Source organism: Mobula birostris, chromosome 21, assembly GCF_030028105.1.
Source record: "Mobula birostris isolate sMobBir1 chromosome 21, sMobBir1.hap1, whole genome shotgun sequence".
In the NCBI taxonomy this organism is placed as follows: domain Eukaryota; kingdom Metazoa; phylum Chordata; class Chondrichthyes; order Myliobatiformes; family Myliobatidae; genus Mobula; species Mobula birostris.
In genome coordinates, this window is record NC_092390.1 from 7,531,166 (window position 1) to 7,551,088 (window position 19,923).

The 19,923-nt window shown below is 43.2% G+C and overlaps 1 protein-coding gene across 1 annotated transcript in view; it reads left to right on the top strand.

Moving 5' to 3' along the window:
* mrpl43 (mitochondrial ribosomal protein L43) overlaps positions 1-19,020 on the top strand; it is a 38,474-nt gene extending 19,454 nt beyond the window's left edge. The window contains exon 3 of the mRNA XM_072238896.1: positions 18,564-19,020. Coding sequence (XP_072094997.1) covers positions 18,564-18,772 — 209 coding nt within the window. The 3' untranslated portion in view covers positions 18,773-19,020. The remainder of the gene's footprint in view (positions 1-18,563) is intronic.
* The last annotated feature ends 903 nt before the right edge of the window (positions 19,021-19,923 follow it).

The following is a 19,923-nucleotide window of genomic DNA, read 5'->3' on the forward strand; positions in this document are numbered from 1 at the left end:
TTTACAGAGAATGGTGCGAAATGCAAAACAAATGTCCAGTGAGCAGCAGTTCTGTGGGTGAAGATGCCTGTTTAATGAGAGAGGTCGGGGAGAATGGCTAAACTAGTTTAAGTTGCCAGGAAAGTAACAGTAACTTAATAACTGCACATTGCAGGAGAGCATCTCTGAACACACAACACATCGAACCTTGAAGTGAATGGGCTACAGCAGCAGAAGACCACATTGGAATCCACTCCTGTACCCAATAGTGGCCACTGAATGAAAATTGCACCTTGCCTGGTCAATATTTACCTCTCCCTCTACCTCTAGTTATTTGAAGGTTATTATTTTTGGTGTTTAGGGAAACTTGCTGTGTGCCATAACTGCCATTTTCACCAGGAGATGGCAGTGACAGTTCTACAAAAAAAAACTCCAGTGGCTGTAAGGCAACTTGAGCATTGTGAAAGGACTATTGAAAATGCAATTTTAATTTCTTCCAACTCAGCAAAACTCACAGAGAATTACAGCACAGAAACAGGCCCTTTAGCCCATCTAATCGATGCTGAAACCATTTAAACTGCCTACTCCCGACAGCCTGCACCAGGACCATATCTCTACTATCCATGTACCTATCCAACCTGCTCTTAAACGTTGAAATCAAGCTCACATGCTCCACTTGTGCCAGCAGCTCGTTCCACACTCTCACAACCCTCTGGGTGAAGAAGTTTCCCCTTGTGTTCCCTTTAAACTTCTCACTGGCCTCCAATCTGACAAACAGTTATCCACCACTACTCTCTGGTGTCTCCCATCCAGCCACTGCTGAATCCATTTTACTATTTGAATATTAATACCTAACAATTGAACCTTCCTAACTAAGCTTCCATGTGGAACCTTGTCAAAGGCCTGACTGAAGTCCATATAGACAGCATCCACCGCTTTACCCTTGTCAACTTTCCCAGTAACCTCTTCAAAAAATTCAATAAGATTTGTCAAACATGACCTTCCACGCACAAATCCATGTTGACTGTTCCTAATCAGACCCTGTCTATCCAGATAATTATATATACCATCTCCTAAGAATACTTTCCATCAATTTACCCATCACTGACATCAAACTCACAGGCCGATAATTGCTAGGTTTACTCTTAGAACCCTTCTTAAACAATGGAACAACATGAGCAATATGCCAATCCTCCAGCACCATCCCCGTTTCTAATGACATCTGAAATATTTCTGTCAGAGCCCCTGCTATTTCCACACCAACTTCCCTCAAGGTCCTAGGGAATATCCTGTCAGGACCCGGAGACTTACTCCACTTTTATATTCCTTAAAAGCGCCAGTACTTCTTCTTCTTTAATCATCATACTTTCCATAACTACCCTTCTTGTTTCCCGTACCTTACACAATTCAATATCCTTCTCAGTGAATACCGAAGAAGAAATTGTTCAAAATCTCCCCCATCTCTTTTGGTTTCATACATAGCTGTCCACTCTGATTCTCTAAGGGACCAATTTTATCCCTCACTATCCTTTTGCTATTAATATAACTGTAGAAACCCTTTGGATTTATTTTCACCTTACTTGCCAAAGCAACCTCATATCTTCTTTTAGCTTTTCTAATTTCTTTCTTAAGATTCTTTTTACATTCTTTATATTCCTCGAGCACCTCATGTACTCCATGCTGCCTATATTTATTGTAAATATCTCTCTTTTTCCAATAGCCCTCGAAAACCATGGCTCTCTCAAACTTTTAACCTTTCCTTTCAACCTAACAGGAACATAAAAATTCTGTACCCTCAAAATTTCACCTTTAAATGACCTCCATTTCTCTATTACTTCCTTCCCATAAAACAAGTTGTCCTAATCCACTCCTCCTAAATCCTTTTGCATCTCCTCAAAGTAAGCCTTTCTCCAATCAAAAATCTCAACCCTGGGTCCAGACCTATCCTTCTCCATAATTATATTGAAACTAATGGCATTGTGAACACTGGACCTGAAGTGCTCCCCAACACAAACCTCCATCACCTGACCTATCTCATTCCCTAACAGGAGATCCAACACTGCCCCTTCTCTACTTGGTACCTCTAGGTATTGCTGCAGAAAACTATCCTTGACACATTTTACAAACTCCAAACCATCCAGCCCTTTTACAGTATGGGCTTCCCAGTCTATGTGTGGAAAATTAAAATCTCCCACAATCACAACCTTGTGCTTAACTACAAATATCTGCTATCTCCTTACAAATTTGCTCCTCCAATTCTCACTCCCCATTTGGTGGTCTATAATGCGCCCCTATAAGTGTTACTACACCTTTCCCATTCCTCAATTCCACCCAAATAGCCTCCCTAGACGAGCCCTCTATTCTATCCTGCCAGAGCACTGCTGTAATATTTTCTCTGACAAGCAATGCAACACCTCCCCCTCTTGTCCCACCGATTCTATCACACCTGAAGCAACGAAATCCAGGAATATTTAGTTGCCAATCACACCCCTCCTGTAACCATGTTTCACTAATAACTACCACATCATACTTCCAGGTATCAATCCATGCTTTGGAAAACATTGGCTATCCTCCAGTCCTCTGGTACCTGTCCTGTCGCTAAAGATGTTTTATGTACCTTTGCTAGGGCCCCCGCAATTTTTGTACTTGCCTCCCATAGGATCCAAGGGAACACATTGTTAGGTCGTGGGGATTTATCCACACTGATTTGCCTCAGGGTAGCAAACACTACCTCCTCTGTAATCTGTTAAAGGTCCATGAAGTTGATGCCACTTTGCCTCACTTCCATAGACTTCCAGCCGCCCCCCAAATAAATACGGATGCAAAGAATGCATTTAAGATCTCCCCCATCTATTTTGGCTTCACACGTGGATTACCATTCTGGTCTTCCAGAGGACCTATTTTGTCCCTAGCAATCCTTTTGCTCTTAACATGTAGAATCCCTCAGGATTCTTCTTTATCTTGTCTGCTAAAGCAGCTTCGTGCCTTCTTTTAGCCTTCCTGATTTCTTTCTGAAGTACTGTCTTGCATTTCTTATACTCCATAAGCATCTCATTTGTTTCTACTTGCCTATACCTGCTACGTACCTCTTTTTGTTTCTCTTAAGCAGAGCCTCAATATTGAAAAACAAGTTTTCCTACACTTCCTACCCTGTATTCTGACAGGCCCATGCAAGCTTTGTACTCTTGAAATTTTATTTTTGAAGGCACCCCATTTACCAAGTACACCTTTACCAGAAAATGGCCTGTCCCAATCCACACTTGCCAGTTCATTTCTGATACCATCAAAATAGGTCTTTCTCCAGTTAAGAATCTCAACCTGTGGACTAGACCTATCTTTCTGCATACTTACTCTGAAACTGATGGCATTGTGGTCACTGGATGCAAACTGTTCTCCTACATAAACTTCTGTCACCTGCCCTGTCTCATTCCCTAATAGCAGATCCAGTATCACACGCTCTCTCTACGTTCTGATTAAGGAAACTTTCCTGAACATATTTGAGAAACGCTTTCTCATCCAGTCCTTTTACAGTATGGGATTACCAGTCAATATGTGGAAAGTTAAAATCACCTATTATAACAAGCTTATGTTTCTTGCAACAGTCTGCAAACTCTTTACAAATTCGTTCCTCTAAATCCTCAGGACTGTTGGGTGGTCTGTAATGTAGCCCCATTAACATGGTCTTACCTTTCTTATTTTTTAGTTCCACCCATAAAGCCTCACTAATCAAGTTCTCCAGTCTGTCCTGATGGAGCAATGCCTTAACATTTTCACTGACTAATAACACCACCCCTCCTCCTGCTCTGTCACGTCTAAAACACGAAACCCCGGAATATTGGGCTGCCAGTCCTGCCCCTCCTGCAACCAAGTCTCACTAATGGCTACAACACCATAATTCCAGGTGTTGATCCATGCCCTGAGCTCACCCACCTTCCCTATGATACTTCTTGCATTGAAATATACACAGCTCAGGGCACTAGTCATGCCATGCTGAACCTTTTGATTCCTGACTTTGTCTGTGCTCTTGCCGACATCTATTTCCACAACCTTTCTACTAACTGTGCTGGCACTCTGGTTCCCCCACCCCCCTGCATCCCCCACAACTAGTGTAAACCCCACCTTGCAGCATTAGCAAACCTTCCTGCTAGGATATTAGTTCAGGTGCAAACTGTCCCATCTTCCCTGAAAGAGCCCAATGATCCAACAATCTTATACCCACCCTCTTACACCAACTCCTTAACCACATATTAAACTGTATAATCTTCCTAGTTCTGGCCTCACTAGCACGTAGCATGGGTAGTAATCCTGAGATCACAACGCTGGAGGTCTTGCCCTTTAACTTAGCACCTAACTCCCTTTGCAGAACCTCGTCACTCGTCCTACCCAAGTCATTAGTACCTACGTGGACCACAACTTCAGACTGTTCGCCCTCCCACAAGAATGCTGAGGACTGGATCTGAGATGTCCTGGACCCTGGCACCTGGGAGGCAATGTACCATTCTGGAATCATGTTCTCATCCACAGAACCTGCTGTCCATTCCCCTAACTAATGAGTCCCCTATTACCATAGCGTGCCTCTTCTTCCCATTCCCTTCTGAGTCACAGAGCCAGACTTGGTGCCGGAGACCTGACCACTATTACTTTCCTCTGTTCAGTCGACCCCCTCCCACAGTGTCCAAAGTGATATACCTGTTGTTGGGGCATGGCCACAGAGGCACTCAGCACTAGCCGTTTAACCCCTTTCCCCTTCCTTACGGTTGCCCAGTTTCCTGTGTCCTGCACTTTGTGGGAACTACCTCTCTATAGTCCTATCTATCACCTCTTCAGCCTCCTGAATGATCCAGAGCTCATCCAGTTCCAGCTCCAACTCCTTAACACAGTTTGTTAGCTGCAGCTGGATGCACTTCTCACAGTTGTAGTCGTCAGGGGTACTGGATGTCTCCCTGCCTTCCCACGTCCCGCAAGAGGATCATTCCACTATCCTGCCTGGCAGATATAAAGGAGGGAAAGGAAAAGAATTTAACCGTGAGCTTTTCTTTGCTTTCTCTGACTGAAGCCTCAAGAGTCACCACTCTGACTCTGTCCACTTAGATGATGCCTGCTGCACTTGCCCCTGCCTTCCCTTAATTGGCTCTTGCTAATCAACCTCGAATGTAGATTGGTCACTGGTCAAAGCTCTATTGTGTTGCCATGACTGGCTGCTCCCTTTTTCTACTCGGGCAATGGACCTGATTAAAATCTCCTCCTCTCAAACATCCAATGTCCAGATGGTCACTAGTCAAGGTCTGACCCTACAGAAGACCTTGGGATTCTGAAGAACTTTTGATCTGCATCTGTCCCTTTTCTTGTATCTTGGCACAGGGACAAGTTGAGTGTACCATGAACACAGGACTGTACAGCACAGCAACAGCCCTTTTGGCCCACTATGTTATGCTGAACTTATTGAGCTAATGAAATGGGCAGCACAATAGCAAAGCAGTTTGCAACATAGAAACATAGGAACATAGAAAATAGGTGCAGGAGTAGCCCATTCGGCCCTTCGAGCCTGCACCGCCATTCAGTATGATCATGGCTGATCATCCAACTCAGAACCCTGCCCCAGCCTTCCCTCCATACCCCCTGATCCCCATAGCCACAAGGGCCATATCTAACTCCCTCTTAAATATAGCCAATGAACTGGCCTCAACTGTTTCCTGTGGCAGAGAATTCCACAGATTCACCACTCTCTGTGTGAAGAAGTTTTTCCTAATCTCAGTCCTAAAAGGCTTCCCCTTTATCCTCAAACTGTGACCCCTCGTTCTGGACTTCCCCAACATCGGGAACAATCTTCCTGCATCTAGCCTGTCCAATCCCTTTAGGATTTTATACGTTTCAATCAGATCCCCCCTCAATCTTCTAACTTCCAACGAGTACAAGCCCAGTTCATCCAGTCTTTCTTCATATGAAAGTCCTGCCATCCCAGAAATCAATCTGGTGAACCTTCTTTGTACTCCCTCTATGGCAAGGATGTCTTTCCTCAGATTAGGGGACCAAAACTGCACACAATACTCCAGGTGTGGTCTCACCAAGGCCTTGTACAACTGCAGTAGTACCTCCCTGCTCCTGTACTCGAATCCTCTCGCTATAAATGCCAGCATACCATTCGCCTTTTTCACCGCCTGCTGTACCTGCATGCCCACTTTCAATGACTGGTGTATAATGACACCCAGGTCACGTTGCACCTCCCCTTTTCCTAATCGGCCACCATTCAGATAATAACCTGTTTTCCTATTTTTGCCACCAAAGTGGATAACTTCACATTTATCCACATTAAATTGCATCTGCCATGAATTTGCCCACTCACCCAACCTATCCAAGTCACTCTGCATCCTCTTAGCATCCTCCTCACAGCTAACACTGCCACCCAGCTTCGTGTCATCCGCAAACTTGGAGATGCTGCATTTAATTCCCTCATCCAAGTCATTAATATATATTGTAAACAACTGGGGTCCCAGCACTGAGACTTGCGGTACCCCACTAGTCACTGCCTGCCATTCTGAAAAGGTCCCGTTTATTCCCACTCTTTGCTTCCTGTCTGCTAACCAATTCTCTATCCACATCAATACCTTACCCCCAATACCGTGTGCTTTAAGTTTGCACACTAATCTCCTGTGTGGGACCTTGTCAAAAGCCTTTTGAAAATCCAAATATACCACATCCACTGGTTCTCCCCTATCCACTCTACTAGTTACATCCTCAAAAAATTCTATGAGATTCGTCAGACATGATTTTCCTTTCACAAATGCATGCTGACTTTGTCCGATGATTTCACCGCTTTCCAAATGTTCTGTTATCACATCTTTGATATCTGACTCCAGCAGTTTCCCCACCACCGACGTTAGGCTAACCGGTCTATAATTCCCCGGTTTCTCTCCCTCCTTTTTTAAAAAGTGGGGTTACATTAGCCACTCTCCAATCCTCAGGAACTAGTCCAGAATCTAACGAGTTTTGAAAAATTATCACTAATGCATCAACTATTTCTTGGGCTACTTCCTTAAGCACTCTGGAATGCAGACCATCTGGCCCTGGGGATTTATCTGCCTTTAATCCCTTCAATTTACCTAACACCACTACCCTACTAACATGCATTTCGCTCAGTTCCTCCGTCTCACTGGACCCTCTGTCCTCTACTATTTCTGGAAGATTATTTATGTCCTCCTTAGTGAAGACAGAACCAAAGTAATTATTCAATTGGTCTGCCATGTCCTTGCTCCCCATAATCAATTCACCTGTTTCTGTCTGTAGGGGACCTACATTTGTCTTTACCAGTCTTTTCCTTTTTACATATCTATAAAAGCTTTTACAGTCAGTTTTTATGTTCCCTGCCAGTTTTCTCTCATAATCTTTTTTCCCCTTTCTAATTAAGCCCTTTGTCCTCCTCTGCTGGACTCTGAATTTCTCCCAGTCCTCAGGTGAGCCACTTTTTCTGGCTAATTTGTATGCTTCTTCTTTGGAATTGATACTATCCCTAATTTCCCTTGTCATGCCTTATAGTGCCAGCTATAAAATTGATGTCAATTCGTGCCACTGTCTATAAGGAGTTTGTACGTTCTCCCCATGACCACACGGGTTTCCTCCGGATGCTCCAGTTTCTTTGGATCCCAAAAGAAGACATACAGGTTAGGGTTAGTAAGTCGTGGGCATGCTGTTTTGGTGCTGGAAGCAGGGTGATACTGCCCCTAGCACATCCATAGACTAAGTTGGTCATTGATGCAAAATTGCGTGTTTCACTGCATGTTACATGTGTCAGGGAGGGGTAGCACCTCTGGTGGGGGAACATGTTACCTCCTTTTCAAGGCGGTTAGTCCACCTTTGGTCCCCACCTGGTACTCAGCTCTCACCTGTGGCTCCCCGTAGCTGTTTGCACAGGACAGCGGCCACACCCCGGGCAACGGCTTCGACAAGCCGGCTCAACCAGGTGAGGGTAGCTGACGGGTCTCAAACCCTTGGTGAGATAGGGAGTTGTCTATCCCAGCACGTGAAGACAGACTTCGGCGGATTGAGCGGACGAGACCAATGGAAGGTGAAGAAGGCGGTCTCTGCAAGTGTTGTGGAACGTGTAGAGCACGACAAGACACAGAAGACATCCTGGTCATCTACTGCACCTAGTCCCATCTCCAGCCGTCTCGACTCTGTCTTGCCACTGGATCCAGATGGGAATTGGGAAGAGAGAATGAGGCTGACGCTGCGCAACTCTCCCTCACTTAAATCCAAATCACACGCTCATCTCGACAGCATCAGATGGTGTCAAGGTCCTCACTGACGTTGACAATGAACAAACACATACATGTACATTGAAAAAAATAAAGCTAACTATCTTTAAAAATTTTCTTTCATCCTTAATCCCTTCTGACTGTACATGGTCCCTATCCCTGCATTCTCTACATATTCATCTGCCTATCTAAGAGCCTCTACAAAGCATCTTTCGTATCTGTTGCTGCCACCACCACCCTGGCAGTGCACTCCAGCCATCCATCACGCCGTAAAAATAAAGTTGTCCTGCACATCTACTTTAAACTTTTCCCCTCTCATTGAAGGCAAGCTCTTTAGGATGAGCCGTTTTGAACCGGGGGGTGGGGGCGGTAGAGTTTCTAAGATTCCAGCTATTTTTTCTGATCTCCCCTCAGCCTCTGCCACTCCAGAGGAAACAGCCATTGTTTGTCCAGCCTCTCCTTTTAGCACATGCCCTCTAATCCAGGCAGTAAACCTTTCTGTACCCTTTCCATACCCTCCACATCTGTCCCATACAGAAACAACCAGAGTACTCCAGATGTAGCCTAACTCAACTTCTATAAACCTGAAACATAACTTCCTGACCCAGAATCGGAATCGGGTTTAATAGCACTGGTGTATGTCATGACATTTGTGATTTGTGGTAGCAATACTGTGCAACACCAAAAAAAAAGCCTATAAATTGCATAAAAAGTATGTTATATAAGAAAAATATTACATAGTACAAAATGAGAGCAAAAAAAAAAGTTACTGTTCATGGGTTCATTGTCCATGCAGAAGTCTAATCCAATGGAGAAAAGGCTGTTCCAAAAACAGTCGTGTGCACAAGCCTCCCCAGCATTGGGAGGACGTACCTCAAAAAGGCAGCATCCATTACTAAGGACCATCATCACCCCTTGCCCCCTCCTCATTGTTAGCCAGGAAGCGGGTACAGGAGCCTGAAGACATAGACTTGTGTTTTAGAACTCTTGAATTCAATGCCTCGATGAATAAAAAGCAAACACTAAGCAGCCAATTAAAAACAATGTAGGGCAAATCTGAGAATATCACCTTCTGTGCACAAAGCTCAAGTCAGGAGCCAGATGGAATACTCAGTTATTGCCTGGAAGTATTTGGGTAAATTTAGATATTTAACTATGCCTCATTCACATTCAGGTATTGAATTATTCTGTTTTATGCTGTACAGTTATAATAGCTGTCTTTTGTATCTATTGTGTACTGTGGTGCAATTCTTATGTGAAAGTGGAAGAGGCCCCAGCAATTCTCTTTCTTTCATGGAATATGGGTGTCACTAGCAAGGAGGGAGGAAACCACTTCCTGGAATCACTGTACAAGTGAAGGCTTGTCAGGTTATTTCAGAGGACAATTAAAAAATCAGCCACATTGTTGCGATTTGTAAGTGAGACCACTCACCATTATTGATACCAGTTTTCCTATCATAGAATCTGTCCTGAAGAAGGGTCTCAGCCCAAAACACCGATAGTTAATTTATTTCTATAGTTGCTGGGTTCCTCCAGCATTTTCTGTGAGTAGCTGTAGATTCTCCCAGTTGTTGAATTAAGATAGAAAGGGAAAACTTTCAAACTAATTTATGGTTAGAATTCCTGACAATTATAATATTGAAAGAATGCTTGGCAATGGTGGCAGAGAGTTGACTGGCTATTAATTAGTCAAAATGGACAAGTTCATGTTTTGCCACTCCATTTGCCAGTGTATGTCCAATCACTTGACCTAACTACATAAATCACTCTGTGGCCTAGTTATGTGCTCCTAATAACTTTCTTGCCTGTCCATTTTTTATGTTGTGAGCAGATTTACACACATTACTTTTGGTCATTGAGGTTAATAACATAATGTAAAATGTTGGCTCAATTGGTTCCGTTTATTTTCAAAGAATATACGCAGTATACAACTTGAAATACTTGGCAGACATCCACGAAAAACAGAAGAACCCCAAAAGAATGAACGACAGAAAAATATTAGAACCCCAAAGACCCCTCTTCCCCTGTCCTCACACAAGCAGCAACAAGCATCAACCAATCCCCTGCCCACCACCCGTTTCAACAAAAAAAAGTCAGCACCCACCACCCACCCAGCAACAGCAAAGCATTCAGAGAGCTCTCTCCCCCTACGCACACACCTCACTCTCACACTCTCTCCCTCCCCCCCCTCTCTCTCTCTCTCTCACTCTCTCTCTCTCTCTCTCTCTGTCTCTGTCTCTGTCTCCCACTCTCACTCTCACTCACTTACTCTGAGATATCTCCCATTTATCACAGCAAATGGGCGGTGGGGGGGGGGGGTCTGACCGTTGATGTTACAGTCTACCGCACCTCTCTTTTACTCAGAGATTCCCAACCTAAGAATCGGCAGCAAACTCTCCCCATATCAAAAGAAAGAGAGAGAATGTGATTGCTTGACTACAGAGACCTCCATCCACTGCAGCAAAACCTTGATGTTCCTTCTCCTGTGGCGCTTCAGTTTGGCAACACCAGCCTGGAATCAGTCATCCACAGGGCTGCACCCCAAAGGTGCCATTTTCCAAGGCGCACCTGGGGAATGTCGGAACAGAGCCAGCCAACGAGCTCCAAGAACAGGAACTCATCCATTTTAAAAAAGTGCAGTTTGTGTGCCAATTGCAGATCAGGACCTTGATAGGACCACGACCACCTAGAAAAGGGGAAAAAAAGAGACATGGAGCACACCATGCAAACTAGACACACTCAATTTTGCCTCATCCTTTAGCCAGACAAGTTTCTGCCTGTTAATATGTTATCTCTGGCATCATGAGTTTTTATTTTATGGAGTAAGGTTTGTGACAACTAATCAAATCTTAGTACATTCACCCAGTTTCCCTTTATCCACATAATGTTACTTCTTAGAACAGCAATAAATTGGTAAAACATGGTTTCCTTTCCACAAAACCATAATGACGTAGCCTGAACACTTTGAATATTGTAGCATTTGTTGTAACATCTCAGTAATACCTTATAACATTTGGCAAAATGTAAGCTGATCCTCTCTTGTTCTCTCTAAGACAACCAACCCAAGCTTCCCTTAGCACATGCCCTCTAATCCAGGCAGCATTCCCGTAAGCCTATTTGATCTACTGTACATCATTGCAGCTTTCAAGTCATGGTTGATGGCCTTGGTGGCAATGCATTTTGTGTTATCCATGGGAAGTCTGTGCCTCTTTTCGTCGCAGTTGACATGCACAGTGTACTAGTGCAGCACGGTTTGTCTGTACAGAGGCTGATGTATTAAAGATGTCATCTGACACTAACAGGGCACAGAAACTTGTCAGAGTTTGCTTCCCACATGCCAGACAAATCATAAATATTAATCAGTAAAGGTCTGTAGGGACACGTCGAATGGAACATTTCCTGAAACTGCTTTGATGCATTTTGCGTAAAGCCAGACGGGTTGTCAGCAGACTTGATTTCAGCTTGCTCAGTTGCAAATTTCTTTGCCATTCTGCTTCATCAGGAATTGGCTGAGGGTGCTGGCATTGATCAAGGAATGAGCTGTCAGTTCAAACGTGCAAAGTAGGAGAACTGGGCGGCTGCTTGTTCGTTTACTCCCTTTCCAGTGGACTTCTACTTCAACTGCTGCCAAGTTTGCAAATAAGCCATTTCTTGAAAGATCTGCAGCAATGAGATTCTAAGAAAGCATTAGAAGGGGAAGGGAAAAGGAGAAAAAGAGGGAGCATGGTGGGGGGAGGGGGGCGGTCGGTATTGAGAAAGCTCAAGCTATTTTCCCCTGCAGCCACTGCAAAGAAATTTATCTTGGTAGAATATAGTGACATGCACATACTTTGATAATAAATGTACGTTGAACTTTAAACATGCATATATTGTCATCTTATCTTGCTTACCCCTGTGCTTCTGGATGAGATCCTTGACAGTGAGTAAGACCTGATATAAGTTTGATTTAGCCTTGTCCAGTGCAAACTGGTAATGGGTGTTGGTTTGGGGGTTAGAGGAAACAATTATCTAATTAGAATCATGGAAAAGTATGCATAAACAGGCCTCTTAGTCCACCTTTTCTGTGCCAAACCGTTTAAACTGCCTTCTCCCATCAGCCTACGTCCACATCATAGCCTTTCATAACCCTGCCATCATCCAAACTTCTCTTAACTGTTGAAATCAAGCTTGCATGCACCACTTGTATTGGCAGCTCATTCCACACTCTCACAACCCTCTGAATGAAGAAGCTTCCCCTCATTTTCCCCTTAAACTTCTCACCTTTCACCCTTAACCCATGACCTCTAGTGGTAGTCCCACCCAGCCTCAGTGGATAAAGCCTGCTTGCATTTACCTTTTCTATACCCCTTTGTAAACCTCTATCAAATTTCCCCTCAATCTTCTATGTTCCAAGGAATAAAATCCTAAACTATTCAATTTTCCTGATAACTGAGCTTCCCCCAGACCTGGCAATCTTTCCTTGTAAATTTCATTGGTTTTAATGAAAAAGATATCAAATCTAATTCCCAGCACCCCACAGAATGTAGATCAGGTCTGGGGCTCTCCTGGTTCCACAAGGGGGCAGCAAATCTTCAACCTGGCATACTAGTGAAGCCAAGAGCACAAGGTAAGACCTTTGAAACCATCTTTAAATATTTTAGTGAGATAATGCTGCCATAACTTGTACTAATAGAAGCGTGGGGAAAAGCTGAACTAAAATTGGGGATGACCAAAGAGATCTAATGAGAGGAAGGCGGGAGGACTGAAGAAGTTTAATGGGGAACAGAATTAGAATTGGGTTTATTATCACTCACGTGTCGTGAAATTCGGTGTTTTGTGGCAGCAGGAAAAAGCAATAAATTTTTAAAAAACTATAGATTACAGTAAGAAATATAGAAAATAAATAGTGCAAAAACAGCAAACTACTGAGGGAGTGTCATGTGATCATGAACTGTTCAGAAATCTGAAGGGAGGAAGTTGTTCCTAAAACATAGAGTGTGTGTCTTCAGGCTCCTGTATCTCCTCCTCGATAGTAACAATGCGAAGGAGCATGCCCCAGATGGCGAGGGTCCTTAGGGACTGGCAAAGAATACAGTCTGATATAGATCAGTTGCAGGTATAAGCAGAGAAATGTCAGATGGAGTTTAACTCAGATAAATATGAGGTGTTGCACTTTGCAAATGCAAGGAGACAGTACGCTGCAAGAACCGCAGCAGTCTTGCTGAGCAGAGAGATCTTGGGGTTGAAGTTCACTGCTCCTTGAAAGTGGCTACACAGGTTGATAGGATGGTGAAGAAGGCTTATGATGTGCTTACTTTTAATAGTCAAAACACTGAATTCAAAAGTCAAGAGGTTATGTTGCAACTTTATAAAACTCTGGTTAGGCCACATCTGGAGTAATGTATACAGTTCTGATCACCCCACTATAGGAAAAGTGTTGAGGCGAAGCTTTGGAGAGGGTGCAAAAGAGGTTTACGAAGATGCTGCCTGATTTAGAGGGCATGTACTATCATGAGAGCTGGACAAACTTGGGTTGTTTTCTCTGGAGCAGTGGAGGCTGAGGGGAGATCTATTAGAGGATTATGAGTGGCATAGATAGAGTAGATGGGAACCCCTGTTTCCCATGGTTGAAATGTCTAAAACCAGAGGGCACGCATTGAAAATGGGAAGGGGGATGTGAGGGGTGAGTTTTTTTTGCTCCTGGTGGGTGGGTGCCTGGTATGGTGATAGAGGCAAATATGTTTGAGGCTTTTAAGAGATGTTTGGATAAGCACATGAATGTTAAGAAGATGGAGGGGTATGGACATGGTGTAGGAGGAAGGGTTAATGTTTGGGTGTTTTTGATTTGCTTTTTAGCTGGTTCAGCACAACGTTGTGGGCTGAAGGGCCTGTTCCTGTGCTGTACTGCTGTACGTTCTATGATGGATGTCGCCTTCTTGAGGCATCACCTTTTGAAGTTGTGCTTGATGACGGGGAGGCTAGTGCCTGTGATGGAACTGATTGGCAGAGGAAGGAAGAGAAGGCAAGCTTATAAAAACTTGGAGTCTGTTGAAGAGCAAAAAAAAATCAAAGGATACAGGATTGGCGCATTAGTGCCGAGGTGAAAGAGGAGCTGAATCCCACTGAAAACAAATGAACATAAATGTACCCACCTACTTTCATAAATATATCCTTGCTCCTCCATAAATGTACCCTCTTACTCTCAAATATACTCAGACACTCTCATAAATATACCCACGCACTCTAAAGAACATTGCTTATCAATATTCTGAGCTTCAGGATCAGTCACAAGTAAACATGGAACTGCCACAGATGTACTCGGAGGAAGAATGTAAATTGCCCTCAGACTCAGAAGATGCCATCAGGTCTGAAGAGCAGCCTAGTGACCCACAGTTCACGCTTGTGTCCCCTTTTTACAAATTCACAAAATTGAATAATTGGGAAAGTTGGGAACAAGTAGTGGGTAGATCTGCCATTGCAGCTTGCCACTGCAACATCACCTTGGGAGTGGAGAGCCGAATAGAAATAAAGACTATTTAAAATTAGGCACATGTACTGAAGAAATTGATAACGTACTCATAAATATACCTGCAAAATCTCATAAATATATCCCCACATTCCCATAAATATGTGTGTGCACTCTCATAAATATACAGGTACACACACATAAACACAATAGATTCTGGTTAATTGGGCCATCAGTTAATCGGGTCAGCTGTTTATTTGACAACTCTTAAAGAAAAAAGTAGTTGGTATCCCCTTTGTTTATTTGGGACACTATGCCACTTAATTGGGGCAGGAGTCTGGCACTGAACAGTTTCTAACTAGCGTCAGATGTGACCATTAGACACTGAACCATGCTTAGAGCGAACAGTTTTTAAATAGTGTCAGTTACCTGTGCTTGTCTTCAAAAATCAGTGATGTGTCACTGAATGTTGGTGTGAAATAAGAAGTAAGACAATTCAGAACTGTTTTGCTCACTGCAGTTTCAAGTATTCATGCCTAGAGATGCTAGAAATGGCCGGGAGAGAAATTAAAATGACTTAACAACTTCAACAAGTTAGGAACTACAAATAATTTGAAGTTATCAACAAACATTTTGAGTGTTATAATGAAAATGATGATTTGGAGGATGTAATCATCAATAGTATGGTATGAAGGCAGTCTATTATCTACACAGGTCTCTGCGCTGATTTTGGTCATTTACAATCAATCAAAAGAATGTGTACACTGGATGAATTCTTCCTTCAATGGCTATTGGGAACTAATTCACAGTTTTATAGTATTGTAGTAGTATTGATAGACTTATAATTTGTTCGGTATTTCAATTGAATACATATTTCGTTACACTGTTAAACCTTTTTTTTTAATACCTTTTTAAATATTTCCATGAAACTTTCAGTTAATTAGAACAGACGCTTAACTGAGCCAAAATGAACTGGTCCCGTTGTATCTCAATTAATCGGAATCAACCGTATATGCACAAATTCAAAATATACACACAAACTCACATACAGTTACACATACTTCTCAAACAAACGTCAGGAAAAGAAGAACGTATTTGGTCCAGATAATAATCATATAACAATTACAGCATGGAAACAGGCCATCTCGGCCCTTCTAGTCCATGCCGAATGCTTACTCTCACCTAGTTCCACCAACCTGCACGCTGCCCACAACCCTCCATTGCTTTCCTGTCCATATAGCTATCCAATTTTACTTTAAATGACAATATCGAGCCTGCCTCTACCATTTCTACTGGAAGCTCATTCCACACAGCTACCACTCTGAGTAAAGAAGTTCCCCCTCGTGTTACCCCTAAACTTTGCCCCTTAACTCTCAACTCATGTCCTCTTGTTTGAATCTCCCCTACTCTCAATGGAAAAAGCCTATCCCCATCAACTCTATCTATCCCCCTCATAATTTTAAATACCTCTATCAAGTCCCCCCTCAACCTTCTACACTTCAAAGAATAAAGACCCAACTTGTTTAACCTTTCTCTGTAACTTAGGTGCTGAAACTCAGGTAACATTCTAGTAAATCTTCTCTGTACTCTCTCTATTTTGTTGACATCTTTCCTATAATTCAGTGACCAGAACTGTACACAATACTCCAAATTTGGCCTTACCAATGCCTTGTACAATTTTAACATTGCATCCCAACTCCTATACTCAATGCTCTGATTTATAAAGGCCAGCATACCAAAAACTTTCTTCACCACCCTATCCACATGAAATTCCACCTTCAGGGAACTATGCACCATTATTCCTAGATCCCTCTGTTCTACTGCATTCTTTAGTGCCCTACCATTTACCATGTATGTCCTATTTTGATTAGTCCTACCAAAATGTAGCGCCTCACATTTATCAGCATTAAACTCCATCTGCCATCTTTCAGCCCACTCTTCTAACTGGCCTAAATCTCTCTGCAAGCTTTGAAAGCCTACTTCATTATCCACAACTCCACCTATCGTAGTATCATCTGCATACTCACTAATCCAATTTACCACTCCATCATCCAGATCATTAATATATATGACAAACAACATTGGACCCAGTACAGATCCCTGAGGCACACTACTAGTCACCGGCCTCCAATCTGACACACAGTTATCCACCACTACTCTCTGGTGTCTCCCATCCAGCCACTGTTGAATCCATTTTACTACCTTGATATTAATACCTAATGATTGAACCTTCCTAACTAACCTTCTAATAGTTCTCAACCTTCATAGATCTTTTCGTGGTAGATAAACTAGAAGCAAAAGGCAGCTTTGTCTAAAACCGTAGGAACAATGTTGTTGAACACTGGTTGTTCAACACACCAAGGCCCTGCTGGCTCAGTGTTACAATCTCAACCGCAGGGCAGCACAGGAAGCCCATCAACAGGAACGTGATACCATGGAAGTGAGACTTGGGAAACAGCAACCCATTGGAGGCATTAGAATGCTGCAGTCTGAGGAAAAGGATACTTGAAATGGCTGGGTAAGAAAGGGTTAAATAAACAGAATATTTTTTGAGAATTTGATGTCACTTTTGAGACGATCATGACACAGGCACAATTACTTGGGGTCATTGGCCTCTTTGTTCTCATCAGTGGAATAAACCCCTGAGCTTTTATGTGTGAGTCAGACACAAGTGCTTTGATGAACAGTGCCATTGCCAGCTGCTAATTTTGGACGCAAGCTCTTATTTTAAGAAGCAACCCAGTAATTGCCAGCCCTAGATGAGGTGTTTTGTCCTTATCAACACACTCCAAAAATGAAAGGCTGGTCACAGTCAGCTTAAATTAAAAAAATCACACACATGCATGTATGGCCACACACACGCATTCTGGCACACAAGTATCTGCACATACAAGCATGCTCACAACTTGTTCAAGAGCTAGTTCACTTTGAGCAGTTCGCACTTGCATGTGTGCATCTTACATGCAAGCGTAGGTGCAGTCTTTAGTTCCAAGTGAATGGGGGTGAGGAGGGACTTCTTCATTTCATTCTTTACCTTACATTTATACTTAGTGCCTCAGTATGTTTCAGCCAATACTTCTGAAATGCTTTACTGCTTAGAAATTTATACACATGCTGCCAGGCGCAGCATCTGACAGTGATCACATGACGTGTTTGTTGATGTTGGGGGCTGAATACTGCCTGAGGTAAGCAGACTGAGAGTGAAGGGGAACAGGTGATACACATGATTTGTTTGGTGATGTTGGGGGCTGAATACTGCCTGAAGTAAGCAGACTCAGCGTGAAGGGGAACAGATGATACAGATGATTTGTTTGGTGACGTTGGGGGCTGAATACTGCTTGAGGTAAGCAGACTGAGAGTGAAGGGGAACAGGGAATCTGTCTTCAATGTTTATTGTTTCTAGACGATTACTTGTCACTTCTGTTGATTTCACTGCTGCCTGTTACAATTATCAGACCTGGAGTGATTGGCAGCTGACCTGGTGCTGTGCATATTTATTTTATTTAGAGATACAGCACAGGAACAGGCCCTTCTGGCCCAACAAGCCTCTGTTTCCCAATTACACCCCTGTGACCAATTAACTTGTACATCTTTGGACTGTGGGAGGAAACCAGAGCAGCTGGAGGAAATCTACATGGTCACAGGGAGAAGGTACAAACTCCTTACAGACAGCAGCAGAAATGAATCCGTGTTGCTGGCACTGTAAAAAACATTCTACTGACTGCTCTGCTACCATGCCTATGTTAGTGCTCACTCCAGGTCCAGCTGAGCTTGGTAGGACAAGATCTATAATGCATGCAAAATTGAACAGAAAGCACAGCAGATATTATGATTATATTAGAGGTATGTATGCAAACATTTGACTTCCTGTCCCAATCTTGTTGCAGTGAACGGAGCAGTGAGAGAAGAATCGTTACACACCAAGACTGCACCGGAGGTTGCCCAGCTCATACAGAAAATGACCACTCAGTCAGGGCTGGACATAATCCGCATCCGCAAACCATTTCACACCGACAGCCCAAGCATACAGGGTCAGTGGAACCCATTCATCAACAAGCCCAGTGCCTTGAACGTGCAAAACTTCAAGAAAGACTGAGAAGCCAGACTCATTGTCAGAAGCAGAGGATCTGATGTAGTCAGTCCCTTTATAGCTTTTCCCGTTTTAAAATCAGTCTTCCTCCAGTGACTGAACGTGTGATTACAAGTGGGTTCTCATGACTAGAAAATCTCCAGCTATCTTCTTCAGCCCTCCCTGCGGTGGGACATTGCTCTGAGCTTCAAACCTTGATTCTGTAACTGTTGACAAGTTGGTAAATGTTATTAAAGATACAGAAGTGCTTAATATCCTCTTTCTGGACAGTTAAATGTGACCAGCTTTCAGTGTTACAGGCGGAATTAGACACAGTCCTCTGAAATGGAGGTCCTGTTGAGGGAAGTACTGTTCCAACTCCATCCTTCTGAATGGGAGGAGCAACACCTCATATTCTGTCTGGCTAGCTTCCTGACAGTATGAACATCGGTTTCTGGTCATTTCCCATCCCTCCACCTTCTTCCATTCCCCATTCTGATCTTCTCTCACCTCTTCTTCTCCCCTGCCTATCACCTCTCTCTGGTTTCCTTCCTCTGTCCACTCTCCTGACCTATCAGATTCCTCCGTCTTCAGCCCTTTACCTCTTAACTTCTCACTTCATGCTCCCTGTCCAACTCACCTAGCTCGTAGTCCTTCCCTTCTTATGCTGGTTTCTTCCAGTCCTGACGAAGAATTAGAATTAGAATTGAATTTTATTTCTTGCATCCATCTCACAGCATGAGAGAGTAAAAATCTTTATGTTGCATCTCTGGGGCTATGTACAACCAATAAGGAAAGGAGATGTGGGAGGATATTGCCCAGACACTAAGATTGAATACCTAATTGTTTTGTAGGTTTTCAGCCCAATGACTGTTTATTACTTTCCATTGATACTGACTAACCTGCTGAGTTCCTCTAGCATTTTTTATTTGTGTGCTGATTTGGGGAAGGGAAGGGTTTTTATCTTTGCTGAATCTAGTCAAACAAACGAGCAAACTGATGCTGCCACTAGACACAAAGTCCGCTACCCAATTTCTTTCAGTATTCCAAAGGGACCATTCCTTCCTTTCATCTCTACCACACTCACTCCCCCATCTTTCCTTTCCTGCACAGCCTCAGAAGTGAGTGTTGAATATAACGGACAATGCCCTGATCTTTCTCCTCCCCCACCAAGATTC